The sequence below is a fragment of the Hipposideros armiger genome, unplaced genomic scaffold (assembly GCF_001890085.2).
Source record: "Hipposideros armiger isolate ML-2016 unplaced genomic scaffold, ASM189008v1 scaffold_620, whole genome shotgun sequence".
NCBI classification, from domain to species: domain Eukaryota; kingdom Metazoa; phylum Chordata; class Mammalia; order Chiroptera; family Hipposideridae; genus Hipposideros; species Hipposideros armiger.
The window spans coordinates 938,645-964,830 of NW_017731970.1; the positions used below are offsets into that span (position 1 = coordinate 938,645).

The window sequence follows — 26,186 nt, forward strand, 5'->3', positions numbered from 1 at the left end:
GCTCTTCCCAGGTGTGGCAGATCAGTCGCCGGCTTCTGGACGGCCGCTCACAGCGGCTGCTGGCCACTCACGCTGGCTGCTGGCTACATACGGTAGCCCATGGCAACCCACTGCCACAGGGGCTGCAGCCTACGCTGTCGCAGGCGACTCATGCAGCCCAGCTCCAGGTTGAGCTGTTGTTCAGCATCTTAGCTGTGGAGGGCAGTGTCACTGGCCCTTGTATGTGGGATCCAAACTGGGGCCCTCTGGCGTCCCAAGCCAGTTCGTAACCATCGTGCCACTTGGCCGGCCCTGATGGTAACCACTTTGAGCACCTCTTTTCATTGCAGAAGTCAAACGTGACTTGTCGTCATCTTTTGTTACTGGTATATATTACAATTTTAATACAGTTTTCCTTTCTTAAAATGTGTATATATATTTTTGGCACCCTCTGTATTTCCTGGAGCTTCTAACTGCCCTTCTTCTTGGGTAACTGGACAAGAAACATATGCTTTCCTCCACCACTAAGACCTTCCACGTTCTTATTCTACTGCATTATTCACTCCTTTCTTTAAGACTTTTAAAATTAGAATCCATTGCTTTTCAAACATGCTGCATAGCCATTGTCCTCAAACTGGTTTTGATTGAAGTTCTGGAATGTTTTAGCTATTTCTTATATCCCTATTAAACACACCATCAAGTCAGTCAGGTAACCTATTCAGAAAGGTGTGCGTGGGAGATACATTTCTCAATCCTTATTCCTCTGATTCACTTGATTGATGGTTTGGCTAGATACAGAATTCTTCATTCGAAATCATTTTCTCTCAGAATTTAGAAAGCGGGGGTGGGTGGCCTTCTGACCATGACCGTGCAGCTGGTAAGTTTCCTACCAGTCACGTTTTCATGCACACTGCTGGCTTTCACCCGAGGTCTGATACACCCTGGGTGTAACGCTCTTGTTGAAGAATGAAGGTCTGAATGAAGCATCTGAGGAAGCTGGTGTTTATCCTCTCCACCCCCCGCCCTCCCCGATGCCCTCCCCTAAATGGGAAAGCTGACTTGGAGTTCTGTGTACCTGGTCAAGGCTTTTCAACTGGATGTAGGACGAGCAGGTAGTAAGCTGGTCTCCCCCAAATGTGCAAATGAAGAGGGTTTGCTTTACTTTGGGCTAACAACACTCACGTGAACAGCCCAATTTTTGTCCAGGTTGTTCTTGAAGAAAGTACTCTGGTTTTGATTTTTGCCCAGGGGAAAGAGCTTGGGACTGACAGCAGACAGAGCACAGGTCAAGGGCTCCCTCCCCATCAGCCCTCCATGGTCTACCTCACATCATCTTTCAACTAACATTTTCCCTTCCCACTTCAGTCCTTTGCACCTCCCGGCTCTGCTCCCCAAGTCCCTCCAGGATAACCTCCTGCAGTCAGGTGCCATATCCACCGCAGCCTCCTTTTGTGGCTTCTGCTCTGTCCCATTAGCCAGCATACTTCCATTTGGTTACCCTCTGGCAGGAGGTGGGATCACATGGTCCCTTAAAGTCCCTCCCAGTTCCTTTGCTGTTTTTCTTCTATTTCATTATTGTCATTTTAATGGAACTCCAGGAGCAAAGGGAATACTTTGTCTATCTTCTACCAAAAGGCATGATTAAATAAATAGCTTTCTGAATTCAACCTTTCACTCACTCCAAGTCTCAGGGAAATTAAAATACCTTTGGTAGTTTTATTGTTTTGGTTTTGTTTTGGTTTCAGTTCAATCAACATTCTCTAGGAGCCATCTGAAGGCTTGCTCAATTGTACTTTTCTTTAGGGATATTATAATTTACACCTCTTTCCTTCCATTTAAAACCAGGTCAAATGTTTCTGTCCATGACTCTTCCCTAATCCTGGGTCCACTGGCTTTTATGTGGTGGACCCTTAATAGAAGTTTGTTGACTTTCTATGATAAGACACAAATGGAATATGAACTTTCCATTTAAAACAGTCAATGGAAAAAATGTTACAGGTTTTTCATGCTCAAGACTCAAGAAATAATAAAGTCTCTATTTTGCACAGTCGATGCTCCAAATACCATTCATTGAAACAACATTTAATAACTATCAACAGAACTCTGCAGAAAAAAAACGCATTGATGGGAAGAGGTAGCTGGGCACTTAGAGATGGTTAATCAATTCCCAAAGTCAACGGATAAGGCCTTTGGAAACAACATATAGTATGGTTCAAAGTCCCACTGGGATCAAGTCCTGACTTAGGCATTTAATAGATACACTAATAGGCACTTAACCCATGTGGGCCACGGCATTCCATTTCTGAAATGGCATAGTGCATATCTCACTGGGTTAATATAAGGATTAAATGAGATAATCATGATAAACTAGTCTATACAGAGCCTGCCACATTGTAAGCAGTCAATAAATGTTGCCTATCATCATTACTAAAACATTAATTTCTACAGTTAACAGGGCTACCAGTAATGGCTTTTCGATTGTTGTAGAGAATCACTTGCCTGAAAATACCCACAAAATTATACAATATGGGGAAACTAGAGGTCAAAAATCCCAGCATAGATGCATACCTTTTCTATGAAACCTCTAATAACAAAATATACATTGTATGGAATTGAAATTTTTATGTTTCCCACCAAACCTAAAGCTATGAATCAATCTCTTGACAGGAAAGACTAATGTAAAAATGGTGAGAAATTCAAGTAGTAACCATAAGTCTTATCTTTCCCAAGTCGATGCTGACTTTTAAAAATATCCCGCATGAACCTGGTGCTTTATTTGAGGCCCTAGAAATATCCTTTAATTGCCCCACAGGGTGAGCTTACAAATGGAAGCCAAGGGTCAGACGCAAAAGCCCATGTCTCCTAAGTGTCAGAATGTGGATTTCTACCACCTGCCTAGCTACAGAGCTCACGTCTTTCCTCTAAGCCATGCTGCCTTACCATACGGGTGCAAAAAAGGTAAGGTAGAAATGTTTATTGGCTTAATGTTTCGGCAACTGTTTTCTCAAGAGAATGAGAAGGCTGAAATGAGAACAAGTATGATGAAATGGCTACCAACCCACATGGGTGGCCACAGGTGGTAAGTCAGAAATATTCGACACCTGATACAAGGTAAATAAAATTCCGTATTTTTAATGATCCTGTTAAATGTGTTACAGAAAGGATAATAAAGGAAGTTTACTATAGCTGGGCCCTAATATTCAGAATTCTAGTGATGAATGGTAAATACTGGTGTTCACAGTGTGTTCTACATAATTCTGTTTACTACTTTCTCAGGGGTCTACACTGGGAAAGAAAAAATCCAGAAAATTGGGGGGGAAATGGTGACATGTCAAAGTAACAGAACTTAAATTCTCAGGCAGCAACTAACTGTTCTTTTGGGTTCACGTCAGCCTCACTCCTCTGAAGTACAGAGCAGACGGAAACAAGCACGGTCATGGACTATTGTTAAAGGCATCCACTGGGTAATGGACGCATCCTGAAAGGTGATGCTATGCTAGTTCACACAGGCTCTGAAAATCAATCCACAGGTATCTGGATCTGATCTAACCCCTCCCTGAAAACAGAGTCAACCACCATGCTGTGAGAAACATTCGCACTCTCTCTCATTATGAAGTAACTGTCTACTTAAGGGGTTCGGGACCAACCAACCTGCATCTCTAACACAGGTGGAGCTTGTTAGAGCTAAAGCACAGTCTTTACCTGCACTTGCAAAGAAATCATAAGCATGAATCATAAATACATTACCCAAGGCAACAGGAAACTCCAGGCTTGCCTATAAACCATCAACATTCACTGATCTTAGTAATGGGAAAAGGGCTTTAAAAGTCATGCAGGAGACAGTGCCAAAAATAGTTGTAAAGCTCTTCTCCTGGTGGGGTGCACTGCGCAGTGTGGCAGCCTCGCTGGGAAGGAATGTGCTAACACAGATGGCACCTGGGAATCAGCAAGAACAGGCTGGCTGCTCTGGCCTTCAGGGTGAGTGAGGCTGCCACTTATGCAAAAGAGCAATTGGTTACTGTCTGTGAATTTAAGTTCCACATGTGACAAATAGAAATCTGGACAGTGAGGCCAGGCCCCGCCTAGCTAGGAGGAAGAAAGAGAATATTAAGATGCTTCTACTCAGGAATACTCAAGCTAAGTCCACTCAGTTATGGTAGCGTATTGATTCAAAACAGGGGCACAATTCTTCTCAGAGAGCCCAACAGACTTGGAAAGCAGCTTTGAGTCCACACCTTCTGGAAGAATTAGGGGCAAATGTCCCACAACAGCAGCCTGAAGTCTTTTCACTTTTTTATCTCATGATAAGAGAAAAACATCTTTGGTATATTGTTGAGAGGAAATTTGGTTTATCTTTAATTGTAAATGCCCACACCCTAAGACTCAGTCATTCCACTTCTAGGAATCTAACATACAGAAATATTGTGACATGTTCACAAGTTTTCCCACGCTCCAAACACACCCAAACACACACACACACACACACACACACAATCTTCATTGGGGAATGGTTAAATAAATTATGGCAATCTGTACTACGGGTCATCTCTAAATAACAATACATGCAAAAAGATCTCTAAGGTGAAGGGAGAAACACATTCTAGAACATGTATAGTTTCAACCCTTGATGTAAAAAACAAAGCTCTCTACAGGACTGAGAGAGTCGTGGGGACTTTCACTTTTTACTCTAATTTCTGTATTGTTTATATTTTTATAACGAGCATGTTTCTTTTGTAACTTACAAATAAAAAAAGTAACGTGGAAGTATAGACTCCTATAACTAATATAAAAATCAGCTATAACCCCACTATTCAGGCAGCTGTTGTTTCTATCTAGGTGCTAGAAATCCTTCAAAATAAATTTTCCAATGAACTCACACTATTACAAACTTTTATAGCCTGTGTTGAAATATTCAATTTTTCTCATACATTAAGTATTCCTTTAAAGTTATTATTTTGAATGACTGCATAGTAGTCTATCTTATGGTTGTACTACCATCTATTTAAATAATCCTCTACTGTTGAAAACTTGGATTGTTTTCTAATTTTTCTCCATAAGAAAACCAATGTGATCCCCATTATTGTACATACATCTGTGCACATCTCTATTTTCTTATAATGAATTTTCTGAAGTTTAATTTACTTGACCAAAAATATGACTGTTACTAATTTAATTTACTGGGTCAAAGAGAAAGAACACTGTTAGTATTTTTTTGAGAAAAGCTGTACCGATTTAAATTTATACCAGAAATGTGTAAGTGTTGGTAAAAGAATATTTTTCTGGGCACCAATTTATAGCAATAAAATGTTTTAATTATTGCCATTTTAAAAGACAGAAATGGCATTTCTCTGTGTTTTTGTTCGTACCTCTCTAATTAATAAAGTTAAACACTTTTCCATATGTTTACTGACTGTTTGCACTTATTATTTTGATAACTGCCTATTTATGCCTTTGTGCATTTTCTACCTGGATTACTTCTGTTCCAAGAACTTTAAGTTGTAATAGGTTACACATTCCTGTACAAAAACTCCTTACAACACTGTACCTAGTTGACCGCAAATACAGAGAAGGTTTTAAAAAGATAAAAAAGGTTTTAAAAGCAGCATAATTTTAGGATCTCACTGAAATATAGCTCAGGTATAATAGGTTTTTTAGTCAGTTTCTTTGTACTTAAAGTGAAAGTATTTCTCTTTTACCATTGAATTCTTCGACTTCCAGTTCTGGGGCTACCAGGTAATACTGTTCACACAGCATCTTGGCGGTTTCATACGCATCTGTAAGGAAAGAAAAAAAGTTAGCTGCTGCACTAATAACATAGGCACAGGTAGGTAGGTAGGTAGGTAGGTAGGTAGGTAGGCAGGTAGACAGACAGACATAACAGAATAAGCAAACAAGGACAATTTCTAACCTGATGGATTTAGAATTAATCAACTACTGCCTTTAAAAAAATAGCCTTTTTGGCTATAACAGAATTATGGAGACTGAACCAAACTTTCTCTCTTAAAGTTTTAATGACGATATGGCAAGCTCTATACTAACCATACATTTGTTTAACTTTTAAATATTCCCAAAAAGCATTTTTCATGAAAATCTATAAACTCAAGGCAATACTTCTTATCACCATGCAACTTAACTAAATTGTAGCAAAAAAGATATTTGTTGTAATATAAAAAATAATGCCAACAGTCTTAAGATTTGCCAATTATTTGTAAATGAAACATCATTAGTATTGCTGAATGAATGGGTTTCCATGAGCCACACATTCTAAGTTATTGGAGATTTTTTAAAAATGTCCTTTAAGTTAGTTAAAGGTAACAGGTTGGGGCTGATATTTATCAAAGTCCGAGGAACAATAGTTCACTTTTTTTTTTTAGCGGAGCCATCCTGCCACCTGTTGGCAGCTCAGTGGCAGCTCAGCTTGGGCCGTGAATCAAACCGGGCACCCTGTTGCTCAGAGCTCAAACTCTTGAGCGAGCTCTTAACCAACTGAGACACCCGGCCAGCCCAACAGTTCACTTTTGAAAGAAAAAAAAGAAAAAGAGTAAGAGGATCAGAGACATTACAGATATAGCTGGAAGAGAGAATTCAGGAGGTTACATCCCAAAAGATGGGGAACAATTCCGAGCGCAAAAGTTCATTATTATATACTACATGCGTGCCTTTTCTCTTGAACGTAAACAATTTGAGGTCACGGTTTACGTCTTACACTTGTTTTGTAACTCACATAGAACTTAGTATAAGCCTGTTAGTTGGTCAGTAAATATTCCTTGGTTTGACAAATTTGAAACCTTTTGATGATTTACTTTTTTAAAAACAGCTTTAATGAGGTACTATACAAGTCACCCATTTAAAGCGTACATACAAGTTCCTGGTTTTTAGTGTGTTCACAGAGTTTTGCATCCGTCACCACAGTCAACTTAACATTTGCATCGCCCCAGAAAGAAACTCCCTAACCATTAGCAGTCATTCCCTCCTCCCCAGCCCCAGGCAACCACAGGTCTACTTTGTCTTTAGAGATTTGCTGTTCTGGACATTTCATATAAATAGGCTCCTATAATATGTGGCCTTTTGTGACTGGCTTCTTTCACTTAGCATAACATTTACAAGGGTCATTCATGTTGTTGCATGTGTCAGTACTTTATTCCTTTTTTTTGCTGAATAATATTGCATTGCACAAATATACCACACCTTGTTTACCCACTCATCCATTGACAAATATCTGGATTGTTTCCACTTTTTGGCTATTATGAATAATGTTGCTATGAACATTCATGTCCAAGTTTTTTTGTAAACATGTTTTCATTTCTCTTGGGTCTATACCTAGCAGAGGAAAGTTGCTTGATCATATGGTAGCTCTATGTTTACATGTTTGCAGAACAGCTAGACTGTTTTCCGAAGAAGATTTTTTTTTAAGTTTCACTTTTACAATTTCCCAAGATCAGATATTCAAATTACTTTAAAATGATTCATGGGTGCGTCTACAAAGTTCTCAACTGGATATCAGCTCTTGGAGACAGGCTCAGACTTCTTTTACATTCCCCACATCAATACAGTGCATGGAGTAGATATGTGTTTAAGATTCGAGGTAAGAGAAAGAAGGAAGCAAAGGAGGGAGGGAGGAAGGGAGGGAAGAAGAAAGGGGAAAAATAAGCTCTATGGAGTATGAATATGTTAAAATTTGATGTATCAACCTAAAATAATACAAAGATAGAATTAGGGTATGTTCGGGCTATAAGTTTGGGTTCATTTATCTCATATTGCTCCCAAATAAAAGTTTACAAAATATTTGACCTCAGCATAAAAACTAACAATAGTGACATTCAAATAACTCTGACAAGATGAAATAACGAGGGATAGCCAAAGGAAATGTCAGTAAGAGGAGAAAAAAATAGTTGATCAGTGTGAAAACAGACATTAAAGTAGGACTGAATTTAAACCCTAAAAAAATTAAAATTTAGAATTGTACTAAACTTACAAGTTTTTTTCCTAGGGTATAATAAACTTCATCAAGTATTTGTTAAGTACTTTTGTAAAAAGAAAAGAAATCGAGACTTACTCTTTTTGCTTTGGCTACACCACCAAACAATGCTACATCTCCACCTAGTGACACAATAGCACAAAGGCGACCAAGAACTGCCAGGGCCATTTCATTTAAACCAACAAACATTGAAATCTAAACATGATGCTTTGTTACCCACATACAAGGCTAATATATCTCCACAGAACAACTCCTCCAAGTATATAACACCTTTAAATGTGTTTCAACACTGTTCTTCCATTCATTATAAAAAAAAAAAAGCCAGTCCCACTAAATGTGCAAGCTCTTCACGGTATTCACTTGCCCAATGGCCTAAGGTTATAATAGCATTCATTATTAAGAAAAAGTATTAGATAAATGTAACATGTAGAAGATGGAAGAGCCTAGATAGATGCAGCCAACTCGGGACTCAGAGATCCAGTGTGGTTCCCAAATCCACGTGTGAATAAGAATTTTTGAAGCATCACTACAAAATATAGTGCATCAACGCTGTAATTGAAAATTACACTGTGATCTTGAAAAACTCAAGACATCACAATGAGGCTCACACCCACAAGCAAGCCAATAGTATTTGGGAGCAGTAACAGTACAATCTATATTCATATGCACCTTTATAAGTTCCCATAGCACATCATCATGCCTTGGACACAATACATACCTACTGAATATTTGATAAATGGAACAATCCTCTTGCCCATCAGACATTCCTCAAGGTGTACTCAATTCTACTGATGAGAGCTGTTCTTTTTGGTCAGACTGGGAGCTAGGGGTCTAGTGTGGTTCCCAAACCTGGCAATATGTAGAATCCATTACCAAGTTGTTTTTCTTTTAAAGACAATTATTATTATTATTTTAAACTTTATTGGGAACAGTGTGTTTTTCCTGGACCCATCAACTCCAAGTCAAGTCATTGTTTTCAATCTAATTGTGGAGGGCACAGCTCACTGGCCCATGTGGGAACTGAACCGGCAACCCTGGTGTTATGAGCCCATGCTTTAACCACCTGAGCCAACCGGCCGCCCCATTACCAAGTTTTTTTTAAAAATAGAAATTATAAAATAAACTCCTGGAGATTCTGATGCAGTAGGTCTGTATTGAGGCCTGGCAATCTATATTTTTTTAATGTAGCAAGTAATTCTGAAGAGAGGTTAGATTTGGGGACCACTTGCCTGCAAAGTCAAGGCTGGGTCATGCTAATTCTGTCACTGTCTCCCAGGATATGAATGATTACGGGGTAAGCAGCACATACATCCTCAAACAGAACACTTCCATTTAAGTGATGTAACATAAAAATTAAAAAGCTTTAAAACATCACCAACATTAACAACCAAAATTCAACCACTGGCTTACAATTTCATTGCCTCTATTCTAGAGTAAAATGCAAATTCTACCTTTAACAAGCTTTCTAACAAGACTTTTCTGTTTAATTAGAAATCAAAATTTTTAAGTATGATAATTGACCAAATTACTTTTCTCTGCAACATATCTGAGCCACTACTTACCATCAATCTTTAAAAGGAAGTATTAGGAAATGATTATTACTGCCACTAAACCGAAGTGCTATTAATTGTTTTAAGAAATCTGTTTTCAAGGATAATAAGGTATTGATCGTAAAGTAACTAGCAAAACTGTGGGAGTGGCACATACATACTTCCTCAGGCTAGAAGACCCAACCTGGAAACACTCAAGACTAATTATTTTTTATTTAAAAGGCAGAGCCATCAAGAGTAGGGTTGAAGGCTCACACAGCAACTAGCTCAACAGATCCAACCCAGCCAGGAATTAGTTTTAAGAAAAAGTACACAGGAAAATTTAATAGAGAACAGAGGTTATTTTATTAGATTTCTTAAATTAGATGTTCCTATTTAAAATTCACCACAGAACTCTGCTATCAAATATTAGTTTCTATCATGAATACACACAATTGTTTGTTTACAAATATCTTTTAAGAGGCTGGACAAGGATGAATGAGTGAGTACTGATAAAACAAACATGAAGGTGCCAAGGCCCCAAACTGAACTTGGGTCTAGGATACAGAAAAACCATCAAGCTCAAGTTTAAGAAGTCACTGCCAGAACAAGGAACATAAATGACTATAACGCATTACAAAGTCACAGATACGCTGCTCTGCAAAAACTCTTTCAAGTTATAAAGCAATTCTAACAATGAATGTCTATCATCATCCTTCCACCTGAAGCCCATCCCGAGTGGGAACCAGCAGGGCTTTTTTTTTTTTTTAAAAAGCACTGGACCCTCTCCCACCACCAAGCCATGAGCAACTGGAGAAGAGGGGGACAAAACATCTAATGTAAGGGTAACCAATCTACAGGCTGACCAGAATCCTGACACGTGGTCATGGGCAAAAAGATAGGCTGAGCCCATTCAATTCCTCTTTTGAGACTTTAGGATCGAGACACTCAGGCAGGACGAAGGACAAAAGGATACACTGAGAGTTATCATGATCTAGAAGGCCTGGAGTGGGTCATCATTGCCCAAAACAAGTCGAACAGCCTACAGACAAGGGACCTACTAGGTTCTTGCAATAAACCTGTTTCTTGAGCAGGTCTCTGTTACTTGCAACCTGAAGAACCCTAAGTGAGCACAGAAGACATTATTTCTGAACCAAAATAATGACACACTCTCAGGATACCATTTGTATGCTATCATCCTACGCAATAATAGCATTTGGGAACAACACAGGCAAGGTAACATCGCTGTGAGAGCTGACTGTTGTGCTGAGTATTTAAGTTTGTACCTTAAAAATGATCTTACCACAGGATTTTCCATTTTACTTCCTGGATTCTTACAAAGAAAGGAGGGAAAGGGTCACAATGGAAGGTTCGTTCCAGAGGATAATAGAAACTGCTTTACAACAGTAATTCTAGTATTCACCAACATGAGTCTATAATTTGCAGATGTGAAAAGGTAGATATTAATGTGCTAAATAAGCAGCAAGGAGCCATGCTTCAGTGTTTGGCACATTAAATTAATGGTATGCAAGAGGTACCCACTTTTACACATTTATACAACTGTCTAGTCAAAAATAAAAACATTGTCCCTACCCTTCTACATAAAAGTTTTCTATAGTCTGTCTCAAGAGATCTAAATATGGAATCATTACTAGTTCATTAAGGCTTCCTAAGGCTGTAAAACACACGTGTGTACGCACACATAGGCAAGCACACTTGTGTGCATGGGCGCACGTATGCGTGTACACACACACACACACACACACGGGTCATCTGGGCTGGATATCTGACTAGGATTAAAACATGCAGGATCTTCACAGCTGAGCAAGTCAATAGTAGAGCTATTATTAGAACCCAGAAACTCAACTCCCTCCACATCAAGCTTCCTAAAACAAAAGGAAGGGGAAAATTATTAGCGAGCAAGATGCCGAGTTAGAATATTAAATCTCAAAGGATACAAAGAGAAGGTAAAAAGCCAGTGAAAAAATACCAGCTACTTTAAAAAGAGGGAGTGGTTAAGACTTCACTAAGAGTCAAAGGAAACGGACATGCGTTTCGTTCTCTCCTTGACAGCACTTGGGGTCGCTGGGAAGAAGAGCTGGTGAGGCCTGGGCCCTTTGAGACCTCCTGCGTGTTGCTCCTACATACAGCCTTTTGGGGGTGGAGACTCCAGTGCCTTTTTGCTAGAAAACGCAGAACTTCCAGACCTTTTGACCGTTGGGGCTCTCTGCCTTGTTTGTCCTGTCTTATTTTGAGCCAGAAAGAGCATCTGCTCGGGTATCTGACACGCAGAGCAGTAAGAGTAGGGCCCATGGGGAATGAAACAGAAAGCTGACTGTTAAGCTTTGCTTTAGTCTACAGGGAGAAGAGAGACCTTCAGTTTTCCTGCTAGGCGGCCCAGCCCATTTTGCCATGGTAGGAAAGGTAACTAATTTGAAGCCCCACTGAGGAATAAGATTATATACACCTGGCTGGAAAAACCATTTGAATGTAGAGGTGATGAGTATAGCAGATCAGACATAGAAGGGACTCCAGCAATGCTGATATAGAGAGCAAAAGAGAGGCTACAACTATCAGGTACTGAATCACCCAGGGAGGTCATGTGTAATGGGCATCAGTGGTGGAGAGGGGGAAACACACACAGACTATGGATTTCATGGAGACAAAGATTGTTCTCAGTTGCCTACTGATCTGTAAACTTGGTATGAATTCAAATGTATAAAACAATGTTCTCACGGTGTTCTGAAAACGGGTCATTTTTATTCTCTTCACTCTTTTACCACATTTTCGAAATTTCCTTCAATGAGCACTATTTATTATTTTGGTAATGTGGGATTCGTCCACTTAACTGACCCAAGTGGGAACAGGAGTTGGATGATTGACAAAAACGTTGGCTAAAGTGGGAAATCATAAAATATTGTAAATCTAACTTAAAATGCACAAGTGAATATACAATTTATTCCCCTACCAATCTTTTTCTTTTTTTAAATTTATTTATTTTATTTATTTATTTATTTTTAGCTGAGCCATCCTGCCACCTGTTGGTAGCTCACCGGCAGCTCAGCGGCAGCTCAGCTTGGGCTGGGAATCAAACCAGCGACCCTGTTGCTCAGAGCTCACACTCTTGAGTGAGCTCTTAACCAACTGAGCCACTCGGCTGGCCCTCCTACCAACCTTTTTATATAAGGCCAAAGCATATTCTTTGAATATCGATGGGTCTGGGGTCACAGGTCATCTTTCTTAGATAAACACTACCACATACATCTATGAATATTCCATTTCCTGTTTCTTTATAGTATAATGAATTGAAAGATCGTTGTGAGGCAACCTGAGTGCAGATTTCTTCTGAGTTTTACTCAGTGCTGCCCTGTAAACTACCGTATTTCCCCATGTATAAGATGCACCCTTTTTTGAAAAATTTGGGGTCTAAAAACTGGGTGCATCTTATACAGTGGTTGTAGTTTTTTTACTTGCATTTCCTGCAAGTGATGAGGAGTTGTATGAATTTTATGATGAATAAAACTTGAGTTTAATAACTTTATGTAATACATTTTTTTTCAAATTTCGGGCCCCAAAATTACGGTGCGTCTTCTACATGGGAGTGTCTTATACATGGGGAAATACGGTAATAGTTACCTTGTTCATAGTCATTTCATTACATTTTTAAGACACTCTTCTTTATCAGGTCTTTCCAAAGCATTCAATTTGATTTTAATGGAGTAAGACTCTTTTTCATAGTCATATTGCTTCAGTTTACACAACACAAGAATAAATTATGCAGTCACGACAGGTGATATAAGTGATACCAATGGTTTGAGGACAAATAACTGACCTTCAGTAAGCATACAGCTCACCAGATAGAAGCAGCACATCGGCATTCTATGGGGTTGTCGGAAAAGTCATGGCGTATTTTTTCTGTGTTTTTCATTACAAAAATGCGCCATGACTTTTCTGACAACCCAATAGAAAGTATGTGTGAGCCAAGCGTACTTAGTGTGCTGTCGGTATCAGTAGGTATGACTGACGAAGGCAATGGAGAAGAGTCGATTTTGTGGATGTTGCTTTTATGTGTTTATGCACTTTCCAAATCTAAAACCATCCTCCACTGTTGTTTTCCTGAAGGGAAGAGGCTGTCAAGAAATGAAAAATATGGCTTGAAAGACGCAGTGGGGAATGGGGAGTGTGCCAGTCCTTCTTCCAGATGCCCTGGGTGTGGGGGTAAGAGTGTGCGTGCATGCGTGTGTATTGGGGAACGTGGCATTAGGAGTGGCAGAGGGGACTGGGGGTGATTTTTATTGGACACAGTCTCACCAGGAATCCAGGCTTTAAGTTATGCTAAACAAGTGGTAGGAATGAATAAATGAGAGGATGTAGTAACCTCTGTTCACTGTACCATAGTGATCTTGCTGGGAGAAAAGTCAAAAAGGGCAGGAGAAAGGAGTGAAGAAAGCTAAAAGGTAACACAAGGAGAGGAGGGAGGAAGGAGGGGATCCAGCCCGTGGTCGAAATCCTGACTACAAAGGACAAAGAAAGCAGGAGGCTGTGGGCATAAACTTCCAGTTTCTTTCTTTAAAATATTGACTAAACTGTTTTGCACATGATCTTCAGCTAGTTTTTGGTACAAAACTTCTGTCCCGAAGAGTGAAGCAAAAGTGGATGAGAGTAATTGCAGACCTTTAGAACTTTACAGCCCAGTTAGAGAGCTCAAGGCCAGGTAGTAGGTAATTAAGCCCAATAAGAGCGGTACAGACAGTAACTGCTGCAAAAGCAGATTCTTTTCGCCTTAAGAGTCAAGTCCAAACAGCTTCCTCCTCACTCCCTCCCACGAGGCCTCCGACTTACTTTAGCACTACAGAAGTTCTCACAGTTGCCTGGAAGTGTCACTTATCTAGCTATCCTGATTCATGATTAAAGTCTCTCTAAACATTAATGAAAGACTATTTGTGAAGAAACAAGGCGATAAAAATGAATATGTTTTTTCAATTTATTATGAAAAATTGCAAAAGAACCGAGTACAGTAATAATGAATCCTCGTGTACCCATTACTAGCTTCAAGAGTTTCAACACATGCCCGATCTGTTTCACTGCCCTCCCTCTGTATAACTGGAAGTAAATCCTACATGTCATTTTATATTATGCATAATATTTTGAAATACCTCTCTCGAAGCTAGGATTCCTTTAAAAAAACATAACACAATACCAGTATCACATTTAAAAAATTAACAATATGTCTTGAATGTTAAATATCCTATTGTGTTATAAATGTCCTAAATGACTTTTAAAAATATTTTACAATTTATGCCAGAAACAAAAGTAAAGGTACCAACTTACTATATAATCAGTGGCATAAAGGAGAAGCCACCCGGCTTGCACAGTGGCCAAGGGCTACTGCTAGTAAGCCTGTCTCTATCCCTGACTGGGTGCGAGCACTGCTTCAGGGGCTCTACATATATGATATAGGTGAATTACCAATAATACCACTGTACAGATGAAAAAACTGAGGCCCAAAGAGGTTACGTCCAAGGTCGCCCAGCTAATCCAAATGTCTATCAGCTGATGCATAAACAAAATGTGGTCTGTCCATACAATGAATTATTCCTCAACTATAAACAAGGACTGAAGTACTGGCACATGCTACAGCATGGATGACCCTTGTAAATATTATGCTGAGTAAAAGTCGCCAGTCACAAAAGGCCACATATTATAGGATTCTATTTATATGACATGTCCAGAATAGCAAATCTCTAGAGACAAAGTAGACCTGTGGTTGGCTGGGGAGGAGGGAATGACTGCTAATGGTTAGGGAGTTTCTTTCTGGGGCGATGAAAATATAAAGCTGACTGTGGCGATGGATGCAAAACTCTGTGAATACACTAAAAACCACTAAAAATTATGTGTACTCTTTAAATGGGTGACTTGTATAATATCTAGTTAAAGCTGTATTTTAAAAAGTAAATTATCAAAAGCTTTCAAATTTGTCCAACCAAGGAATAGTTACTGACCAACTAGCAGGCACATACTAAGTTCTACGTGAGTTACAAAGCAAGTGTAAGACATAAACCCTGACCTCAAATTGTTTACATTCAAGAGAAAAGGCACGCCTATAGTATATAATAATGCACTTCTGCATTACGAATGTGTGCCTGTTTCTCTAAAGGCAGCCAACTATCTGAACCTGGCTTTCTGATTCCTAAAAGCCACTGGGCTAGGGTCTAATGAACATACAATCTATGACAGGACCGATCCTGCACCCCTTGCCCACTGGGGGCCTACAGAGTTCATGCTCAAACACAGGGTTATCTTGTGAGAGAGCATCCTATAAGATTCTTAGGAAGCTGAGGCTGGGCCTATTCGCCTTATAACTGCGATAATTTGAGTCAATGTTTCCTAACTAAATAGAGGCCAGAACAGCTGGACAATCCTAGGCTGAACTAAAGCCCCCAGGCCTGGGTCCTCCTCCCCGGGTGTAAGAATGCCCATGGTAAACAAATAGCATAGGTTTTCCTTAGCTATGGCTGCTGAAGGTGTGGTCTGGTCCCCTCCTGGGGAGGCTGTGCACACTGGGCCATCTCCCTTAGCCCTCTTCCTCCAGCAGCAAAGGTCCCTCTGCTTGAGGGGGGCCTGAGAGCTTTACCACAGACACAAGGCCTTCTTCTGCCTCTGACTTACTTACATAGCTCAGAAAAAGTATGAGCACCAAAGAGCCTTGATGAAGACCAGGTGGTCATGAAAACTTTTATTTTTTTATTTTTTTAGCTGAGCCATCCTGCTACCCATGAAAACTTTTAAGTGTGTGTTTACAGGAGGGAGAGGAGAGCCACAGTAGGAGATATAATGTTGGGAAGAGACACTTTGGGGATCGGAGGCTCCACAGAGTGACCTTAATACTTAAATGAATAATGAGGAAACCGCCATTCAGATTGAAATACCCCGGGCACTGAGGACTTATAGATCTAGGGCTCTATCCTACCCTAAGGCTACTGGGACAGTGTCTAGCTCCATGCACAGTGACCTCATGAGGCCCACATGCCATGTTGATTCTAAAGCCTGGGGTGCACATCAGAAAGATGTTTAAATTTTACAAGCACATGAATTTACCCCAATTTTATAACAAGGATTTGCATTCTCTGAAATTTTCAGATAATGGTGGCAATCAAAACTTAGAATTTCTTTATTTAACCTGATAAATGTGTACAGTTTAAGATAGAACTACAAGTAAAAGCCCAATTAATGAAGGAGAAACTCCTATTTCGAGCATTACGAATTACCCATCTTTTCCCGAACTGCCTATTTCGGTGCATATTTGCATCAAGTGGCTTGGGCCCAGAGTGGCCTGATGACTCAGCAAACAACTCAGCAACTTAACCCTATGGCCAGGCTGCCTCCATTACACCTCAATCCTATTTGAACTATTATACAACTGCTAACGTTACAGTGGTCTCCTTACCTTTCACTACATCAGCCACGTTGCAGGTGGGATCAATACTTCCGATGTGTTTAGGATGAGCAGGATTAGTGTCATCACCAAACAGAAGTGCTAAACAAACACAAAAGGAAAGGGAAGAGATTAAAACAAAGCAGGTGGGGATAGTCAAGCAGAGAATTATAGAAGTTTATAAGTTTTGTAAGGATTCTGTTATTTGCAAGAATCATTTTAGCACCCACAGTGACTTAAAGTCACAGAATATATACAATGATGGGTGATCAACTATGGGACAACAAAGGAGGAACGACATGTTTTAAGATCTGCCAGTTGCAGTTAGCAGGTCCTAAATCAGTGACACATGCCAGGTATCCAACCCTTTCTTCCCGACCCAATGTGGCGTGGAGGAAAAAAATTCCTTTCATCCTTCGCCAAGCTTACCCACCTTCTCAGTACTACTGCAGACATTTATTCCAACACTGACTAAATATTTAGAAACACAGTTTGCACCATTAGGCCAGGCTTGCAGAGTGTCTTCCTGTGAACATTTCAAATGCCTCTACCATGGAGATTGTTTTTCAGTACCGTATACACAAACAGTATTTGTTCAAGTATTTTTAAAAGTGCATGCAAATATTTTCATAATACACAAGATTAGCAAAATTTTACTTCTGAATAAAAGCCAAAAGGAACCCCAAAGAAAAAAGAAACCTGAAATGAAATTTATTTATTCATTTATGCATTTGTGTACTTATTTTAAAAATCAAACAAAAATTGGGACTAACTTGGATTCCACAAAAGGAGAATGCTTAAATAAAATAGGGGAGATTTTAAGTTATAAAGAAAATGACAGGGCCGGCCAAGTGGTGCATTGGTTAAGAGTTGGCTTGGGATGCCAGCTCTGAGCAGCAGGGCCCCGGTTCGGACCCCACATGGGCCAATGACGCTGCGCCCGCTACAGCTAAGATGGTAAACAACAGCTTGACCTGGAGCTGGGCTGCCATGAACTGCCATGAGCGGCCATCCAATGGCCGGCAACCAATCTGCCTCACCCGGGAAGAGTGCAATGATCACAATACCAACATGGGCCAGTGAAGCGACGTCCTCCACAACTAGACTGAAGAACAAAAGGACAGCAACTTGTCTGTTCCCCTCCCCCAATTCCCCAATAAAATTTTTTTTTTTTAGATTTTTATTGGGGAATTAGGGGAAGGGGAACAGACAAGTTGCTGTCGTTTTGTTCTTCAGTCTAGTTGTGGAGGACGTTGCTTCACTGGCCCAAGTTGGCACCATCATTGCGCTCTTCCCGGGTGAGGCAGATCAGTCGCTGGCTTTTGGATGGCCGCGCACTGCGGCTGCTGGCCGCTCACGCTGGCTGCCGGCCACACACGGTAGCCCATGGCAACCCACTGCCACAGGGGCTGCAGCCTACGCCGTCGCTGACGACTCACGGCAGCCCAGCTCCAGGTTGAGCTGTTGTTCAGCATCTTAGCTGTGGAGGGCAGTGTCACTGGCCCTCATATGTGGGATCCGAACCGGCGCCCTCTGGCATCCCAAGCCAGTTAGTTCTTAAGCATTGCGCCACTCGGCCAGCCCAATAAAATCTTTTTTTTAAAAATGACAAATGTGGGTATTAGGCTAATCAATACATAAAGTTCCAACTTATTAAGTGAGAGAAAAACAGAAGTGTACAAGCTTAGTCAGTGACCTCGAAACATGTATACATATTCATAGACACACATATTTAGGTTGAAAAGAAATTGTAGTTATCTAAGTAGTTTAGTTAAATAGTATTTAGGTTCTTTATTTTTCCTTCAAATTTTCTGTAAATTGTCACGCATTTCTGTTTTTTAAAAGATATACATTTGGGCCAACCCACATTTAATTGTTGTATAACATTCACTTATCCAAATAAAATTAGTAAAATAAAGATGCAGTGCCCATTTTCTGATTCACCAAAGAGGATGATTTAAATTCTAGACGGGTGGATGCTTTTTCATAAGAATGATGAAACTGGGCAAAGAGACAATGCTGAAAATTAGCCAAAAAGTTTTTTGTGGAGGGAATTTAAGTTATTTTTTTCTAATCTGCTTATCAGCCTGGAGAGTGGACTAAAACTCTCAAGATGAGATTATGGTTTAACAATTCACTTAATCTGATTTCACTGATCATTATGAAATAAAAGATTGATTGCTCATATTGTCAACATGCCAATTCAATATTCCCAGGACCAATGTTTTTAAAACCAAAAGGGGAAACACCTAACATCCTGGATAAAGACTAGAACATTCTCTCAGAGACACATGAAAGTATTCAGAGATGACTGCCCAGCTGCCATTAAAGCTGGAGCCTCCCCTCCACCAGGAATGTAACAGCAGAGGCTTAAAAGGCAGGCCTTTCAAGGATTTCCTTTAACAAAGAATACTAATGAGGGCCGGCCAAGTGGCTCAGTTGGTTAAGAGCTCGCTCAAGAGTGTGAGCTCTGAACAACAGCAGTTTGATTCCCGGCCTGAGCTGAGCTGCCACTGAGCTGCCAAACAGGTAGCAGGATGGCTCAGCTAAAAAAAAAAAATTACTAATGAATAGCTCTTTAATAGATAGGATTTACTTAGAAAAAAACTGAACTAGAAACTAGAAATGAAGTTTCTACAGACAAAAATACAGATCTGTAAATTAAAAGTGAAGCAACAGAAAAACATTTGGGAGAAATCACGCCAGTTACCATTTCAAAACTGGACCAAAACCCCAACTTACTGTGCTGGTTAATAAGCATGCGGAAGGAGATGCGGTTGGTATAAAACCGATCCAGGAAATACTGGATGTTACTGCTAATAAACGGATCGAACCCAAACTTCTCCTTGTATTCAATCACTCCTTGTGCCATTGTAGGAACTACATCGTTGTGTCTATTTCTGACTTTAATCAGAACTTGCAGAAAGCTGTGTAGGAGGGAAACAAAAGTGGTCAGTCTTTATATCGCATGGCTGATGCATCAACTTCCCAGCTCCATCTCCGGTCTGCCGGTATTTTTATAGGTAGAGACATCATTATCATTATAGGCTACAAGGAAGAACGCACGAGAAACTCAAGTATTACCTATGTTTTTGTTTGAAACTTCCTACGGAAATTCTTCTTTCAGAGATGCAAAAAGTATAAAAGGTTCTAGTAAAGAAAAAATGCTCAAATACCTTTTTAGGAATCCACTGACTTTTTAGATGAGTGATTACATATAGTACAGGTTCTATAAATGTTTGCTGAATAAATAATTACAGAACATTATTATTTATTCTGACAACATGAGGACAATCCAAAAAAATTTCCAAGGATTTATTAGGGAGTCCCAAAGCAATTGCTTCCATGAATAAATAATGTCAAACTTTTGAAGATTACAATTTTGAAATAAATTTCTCACAGCAGTAAAATATAATGATAAAATGTAGATAGAACAAAGACAATTAAAACAAACCTACTCAAGTATTATGGTATATTTTATAAAGATGCAGAGGGAAAATACATACATTAAGAATAGTAACTAAGAAGAGAAAGACAAGTCAATGGAACCAAATAAAAAGCTTGGAACCAGGCCCAATGTTGAGTGAGTATGTGTATATAAAAATCTAGCATATTGATGGAGTGACACTGGAAGTCAGCAGGGAAACACTCAAATTAGTTGGGACAGCTGGCTAACAAGTTAAGTCACATCCCAATTTCAAGCCTAAGCCAAAAAGTGGGTTAAAAGATTTAGATTTAAAAGGTTAAATCACAGAAAAAAGAAAACCAGCTGAGTAAATATCACCTTGGAGTAAGGAAGGCTGTCCTAAGCTTAACACCAAAGGCAGAAACTATGAAGAAACAAACAACACGGCTATGTAGAATTTCAGCAATTTTATAGGGACATACATTATAAAGTCAAAAAACAAAGTGAAAACTGGGCAAAATATATTTGCAAAACTTACTCTCCTTAGTAAAGGACAAGATGAGCCCCCTAATAGAAAACTAGGCAAGGGATCTGGTGTCAATGGGAAATTTACCAGAGGAAACGCAAATGCCAAAAATTTCACCTTCACAAATAATAAAAGGAAAACAAAACAAACCAATGCAATACGATTCTCCACTTATTAGACTGGCAAACAATGACCAAGGTCAGCTATAGTGTGGAAGCATAACTGCTGCGTTTCTAGGGGCAATTTAGCAACATGTATCAAAAGCCCAAGAAAGTCATTCCACTCCCGGGAACTGATTCCAGGAAAATATTGGGACAAGGGCAACAGCTGTATTTAAGAGCTATTCTTTACAGCACTGTTCATAGTCGCGAGAAAATTAGAAAGCATTCTAAGCCCCAATGATAGGAGGTCGAATCCCATGACTTATCTGTAGATGGACCACTGTGAAACTACTGATAATGGTGTAGATCGGTAATGTCGGCACTGTTATTTTTGTAAAACATATCTTATACTTACAGAAATGTGTATGCCTAGTTAAAAGTATGGATGGAAGAAAAAATGTGAACAGTGGTTGTCCCCTAGCAGTGCAGTGGAAATTTGGAGTGACTTTACTTAGCTGAATAGTCTTATTTTTCTCAATGATGAAATATTTCTGTAATAAATACATACAAAGACAGTAAAGATGAATTCTGAACTTTGGTCAAACTTATTCATAAGAAATTTTATGGTGGACAATTTGTTCTTTACATAATGCTCTTCCCAATATAAATTACACAGTACTAAAGTGAAACAATTAATTCAAGTAGACAAGTGCCTCAACTGACCTGAAGGGAGGATTTGTCTTAATGGCTCAGTTCTCAGAATACTTCCCTAACCTCCTGGGGCTCTTCTAAACGTTATCATTATATAAACATGCTGGTCCTCCAAGCTACTTTCACGTTAGGTAAATTATTTCCCTGCCTGTGACTCCTATATAACCTCTCGCTGAACAGAAAAGGCTACTGCTATGAGTCAAATGACTCACTCACCTTTCACTCCTTCTTTGACCAGGAGCATCGGGCTTCTAAAATCCCAACTCTCCTAACCAGCTGCATGAACCTGGGCAAGTGGCCGAAACTCACTGAGTGAGAGCTGTTATCATTATGATCTTGTGCACACTGGATCCAGCATTTGGCAGTTTATAAAGCAGGCTCACGTCCATAAATTGCATCGGACTGACAACCTGTTCTAGAAACTGACACAGGACTCTGGGAACTGCACAGCAGAAATGGAATATCCTCCATGTTCCCAAATCTATATCCTAAAATTTGTCAGGCCTAATTTTTAGGATCTCGGCCAAACAAATTGTTACTAGCTAATGACTTCTGAGAAAACAAAACTTCTGGGTTCGATTCATCTAATTTTAATATCTTAAATGACGGCAAGAGCTGAGAGCAAGGAAAACACTGCACCTGGGGCTCTAAGCCAATGCCTCCCTTCCATACTTCACAGATCCATTACACAAAACAAAGTAGAAAACAGGTCAGGAGTTTTTTTCCCCTTTGTATTTTAATTTACAACTGAACTTGAGCTAGCTGCTCATAGCTCAAACCAGCAGTTCTGGAAGTATGGTACATTGTAAAGAGGCACATACGAAGGACAAGGAAATGTGGTTTACAGATCCAGCTCTGCTACTAACAAATGTTACGATCTCGAGCACGTCACCTCACACCTGTGACCTCAGTTTCTTTATCTGGGAATGAGAGGGCTGGGTTAAATGTCTCGAGCTAAGGTCTTGTATAACATGGTGTTTCTCTAGTTCTTTTTATGGAACACTTATATGGGAGGTGTTCAGTCTCACAATTGTGTGCACCAGGTTTCTACTTAGAAAGAAACTCCTCAGCACAATAGGCTTGCCATATGCATTCACTCACGTGTACATGAAACAGGAAGGAAAGTAATGTGAAGGGGATTTCTCTTGGGGGTAAAAAAACATACTCGGAGCTAAGTTTACTGCTTTCTGGTTAAATGAAAAACAAACATTTTCCATCAGCATGAGAATTTAGCGGTCTTTGTGCATAACTGCAGCAATAGAATTCAGGTTGTTATATAAAAAGCATATTGTTTTCTGCTTCTCAAAAAAAAACCAATTATAGTTTTTCCGAGCTCAAATGTAATATTGCATTGAAAAACCTTTTTGAAATTGTAAAGGGCTGAGTAGATAAATTCATGTATATACATTCTCAAAGAGTCCACTGCATTCTCAAAACCACCACTGGGTGGAACATTTCCTGCAATATTTACAGCGAGTCCCCATGAGTAAAAAAGTATTAAGAATTAGATCATGAAGCATAACTTGAAGTGTCATTATTCCTTTGGAACTTGGTAAATTCTTAACTCAATTTTTTTAAAATGCAATGTTGAGTCATTACCCATTAAGAAACCTAATGCTTTTGTCCAAATTATACTTCTTGGTTCTTAATGACATGAGTTCCCTTTACCAAAACATTTTTTACCTAGATCTTTTTCCTTTCAGGGAAGTTTGGCACCATACTTACTTATCCAAGACCTGTTGGTCCTCAGGGCTCTTATTCTCATATTCCAAAAGTTCAAGGAAGCTCTGCATGTACCTGAAAATGAAGAGTTAACTGTGTTAGTTGCCTACCGAACACCCATTCCTCTTTTCCCTCCTCCTTAGAGTACTCCACATTCTCACTCGGGTACCCATCCCATCCCTCCCCCCCACCCCGCAATGCAGCTCAAGTGCTTCAGGGGGAGCTGATGCCACGCAAAGCTCCCGGGTGGCCCGACTTTCTCTGGGTAATCCTATTTCTCTTGTCCCTAATTCCTAATGAGTCCGATAGTCTAGGTCTAAGCCAGTCACTGCATTGCATATCCCTGAACAAAGGGATTGGCTCAGTAATGGGCATAGTGCCTCAGTTCAGACCAGTAAGATAAGCAAGAAGACTTGCTGAAGTCCTTGGGCGAAAAGTCAAGTTGCTCTGCATTTGTACAGCATGCTATGTGGATGGGAAGCCTGGAACTGCTGCAACTATTCTGTCACCAGGAGGAAATCCAGTCTGATGATGAAACCGACACCATGGAAAGCAGGGCCTTGATAAACTCATGAATCTCTGAATCAAACCAATACCAAAAGCTCATCCAATGGCTGGATCTTATAGTTACACAAGCCAATGCATTGTTTAAGCCAGGTTTAGTCAGATTTTCCGCTGCTTACAAACATATCCTAACTGATACACCAAGTCTATAGTTTGAATATCTAAGAGAGTATGTATAAATCGTCAGATGCACATGTGTCAGACTGAAGTGCATGCAAAGAACTTAGAAACTAGAAATAAAGAGGGTTCCTTCTCAGGATTAAACCCTCTTAAGCCCCAAGAAACAGCTTTGGGATTAAGAATAGCTACATATCTCAATCAGGGCCAGTACAAGAAATGATGTGTCCAACATAAAGGTCTAGAAAATGCAGAAAAATGGGATTTAGAGAGGCACTTCACTGTGGTGGCTACACCCAGGCAGGACCGGCTGGATCCGGTGGGGATTCAGAGATTCCAATTACTCAGAGGTGTGTGATCCCTGCTTTGGGTCTTACCATGTCCTGAAAGAATTATATCTTATTCTAATTATGTCTAACAGTTAATTACCACTAATCCTACTAGCCAGCTTTGGATACAGGATGAGGGTACTTAAGTAACTAAAAATGACTCTTAAGCACATAAATACATAAACAGAAATGACATTTTATTAATCAGCCTCACTGAACTGTGTGACAATGCATGATACTAAAGTGTGTTCATCGTTGGGTGTATTTTTCTGAAGTCTCTGGACAGATAAGGCTAAGGATTAGATATTGTCAAAAACATCGGGTCAAACCACCCTGGGAGGCAGTCAGCCATCCATGGTGATGCCCTCTGCCCTGCCAGTGCCAGCAGAATTTTAGGCAAGTATCCCATCCTTCCCAAAGGGGATAGTTCACTAAAAGAGCAAAGTCATACACAGAGAGGAGTCAAAGATTATGCCAAGCTTCCTAGCCTGAAGGTCAAGAGTACAAGGACAACACACTCTGACTGAGGTGGGGTTCACGGCCCGTTATGTGTAAGAGCCGCTTTTAAGAGGGAAAGGGAATGACAGCTAAACACAATGCTTGATCCTGAATTGGATTCCTAATTGGGGAGGCGGGGGTTACTACCAAAAAGAAAAAAGAGCACTATTAGGATAATTAATGAAATGAGAACAAGTTCTACATATTGGCAAATATTACTGGATCCATGTTAAATTCCCAAAGTTAATAATCATACTGTGGTTTTCTTTTTTTTTTTCATACTGTGGTTTTCTAAGAGTTGTTCTAAGAAAATACATACTAAAGTATTTAGGGGTAAAGGGGTATGATGTCTACCACTAACCCAAGAGTTCAGAAAAAAATTAATGTGTGCATGCATTATATATGTATGTGCGTACCGTATATATGTGTGGGATATCATACAGAGAGAGATAAAGATAGAGATAGAGATAGAGAGATAGAGATAGAGAGAGAGAGAGAGAGAAAGAGAGAGAATATGAATGAGAATGCTAGAACAAATGTTAACAATTTGTGAATCTGAGTGAAGGTACGCATATGGGAATTCTTGCTGCTAGCTTTGCAAACCCTTCTGTTAAGTAGGGAATTACTTCAAAATTGAATGTTTAAAAAAAGGAAGAAAAGACATGTATATGTTTAGAACAGCTACGGGAGAGGAATGGTGAGGAGACACGAAAAGAGCCGACACAGTATTTGAGCTTATACTTTGCCAGCCATTCGCTTTGAAGCCCCTGAAGAAACTTTTATATAAGTGATAGTAAATGTTCACTGTCACTGCCACCAGGACCAGGGGACTTGAAAGTCATCTAGCCTGCCTAGAATCCCTACCACAGTAGCCCCCAAGAGTGCTTATATACTTTTGGCTAGAAATCTCTAATGATGGCCTTGGAGCAATGAAGAAGTCTCACGTGAACAAGTACTTGCTGCTCTTTCTGAAACAAGCTATGGATTTAGGGTAGAAAGCGAATGACTATGAGATCAAAGCCACAGTCACCATCTCTCTGCTCTCTCCTGGGTTCCAGGGCCCCTGTGCTTCCTCAGTGAGGAGCTGCTGCTTGTCTGGGACAGGGACTGCTCACTGTATCTCTAAGACCCCCCAAAAAATGTTTCGCAGATGGTTCTTTCTCAGCCCTAAGAATTTATGGTAATTGATATTATGGAGGAATGACTAGTGAATGGCCATTCTCTTCCAGCAGCCTGGCCTCCCCTAACCCCCTAGACACAAGCTAACGAATAGTTTCATTCTCCTTGCATC

At 39.9% G+C, this 26,186-nt stretch overlaps 1 protein-coding gene across 2 annotated transcripts in view; it reads right to left on the reverse strand.

Moving 5' to 3' along the window:
• Positions 1 to 26,186, reverse strand: part of PDK3 (pyruvate dehydrogenase kinase 3) — a 73,307-nt gene that overhangs the window by 22,229 nt on the left and 24,892 nt on the right. For both annotated transcript variants that reach the window (XM_019625248.1, XM_019625247.1), the window contains exons 3-6: positions 23,391 to 23,462; positions 19,664 to 19,848; positions 16,934 to 17,023; positions 5,676 to 5,753 (exon numbers count right to left, since the gene is read on the reverse strand). In XM_019625248.1, coding sequence (XP_019480793.1) covers positions 5,676 to 5,753; positions 16,934 to 17,023; positions 19,664 to 19,848; positions 23,391 to 23,462 — 425 coding nt within the window. The remainder of the gene's footprint in view (positions 1 to 5,675; positions 5,754 to 16,933; positions 17,024 to 19,663; positions 19,849 to 23,390; positions 23,463 to 26,186) is intronic.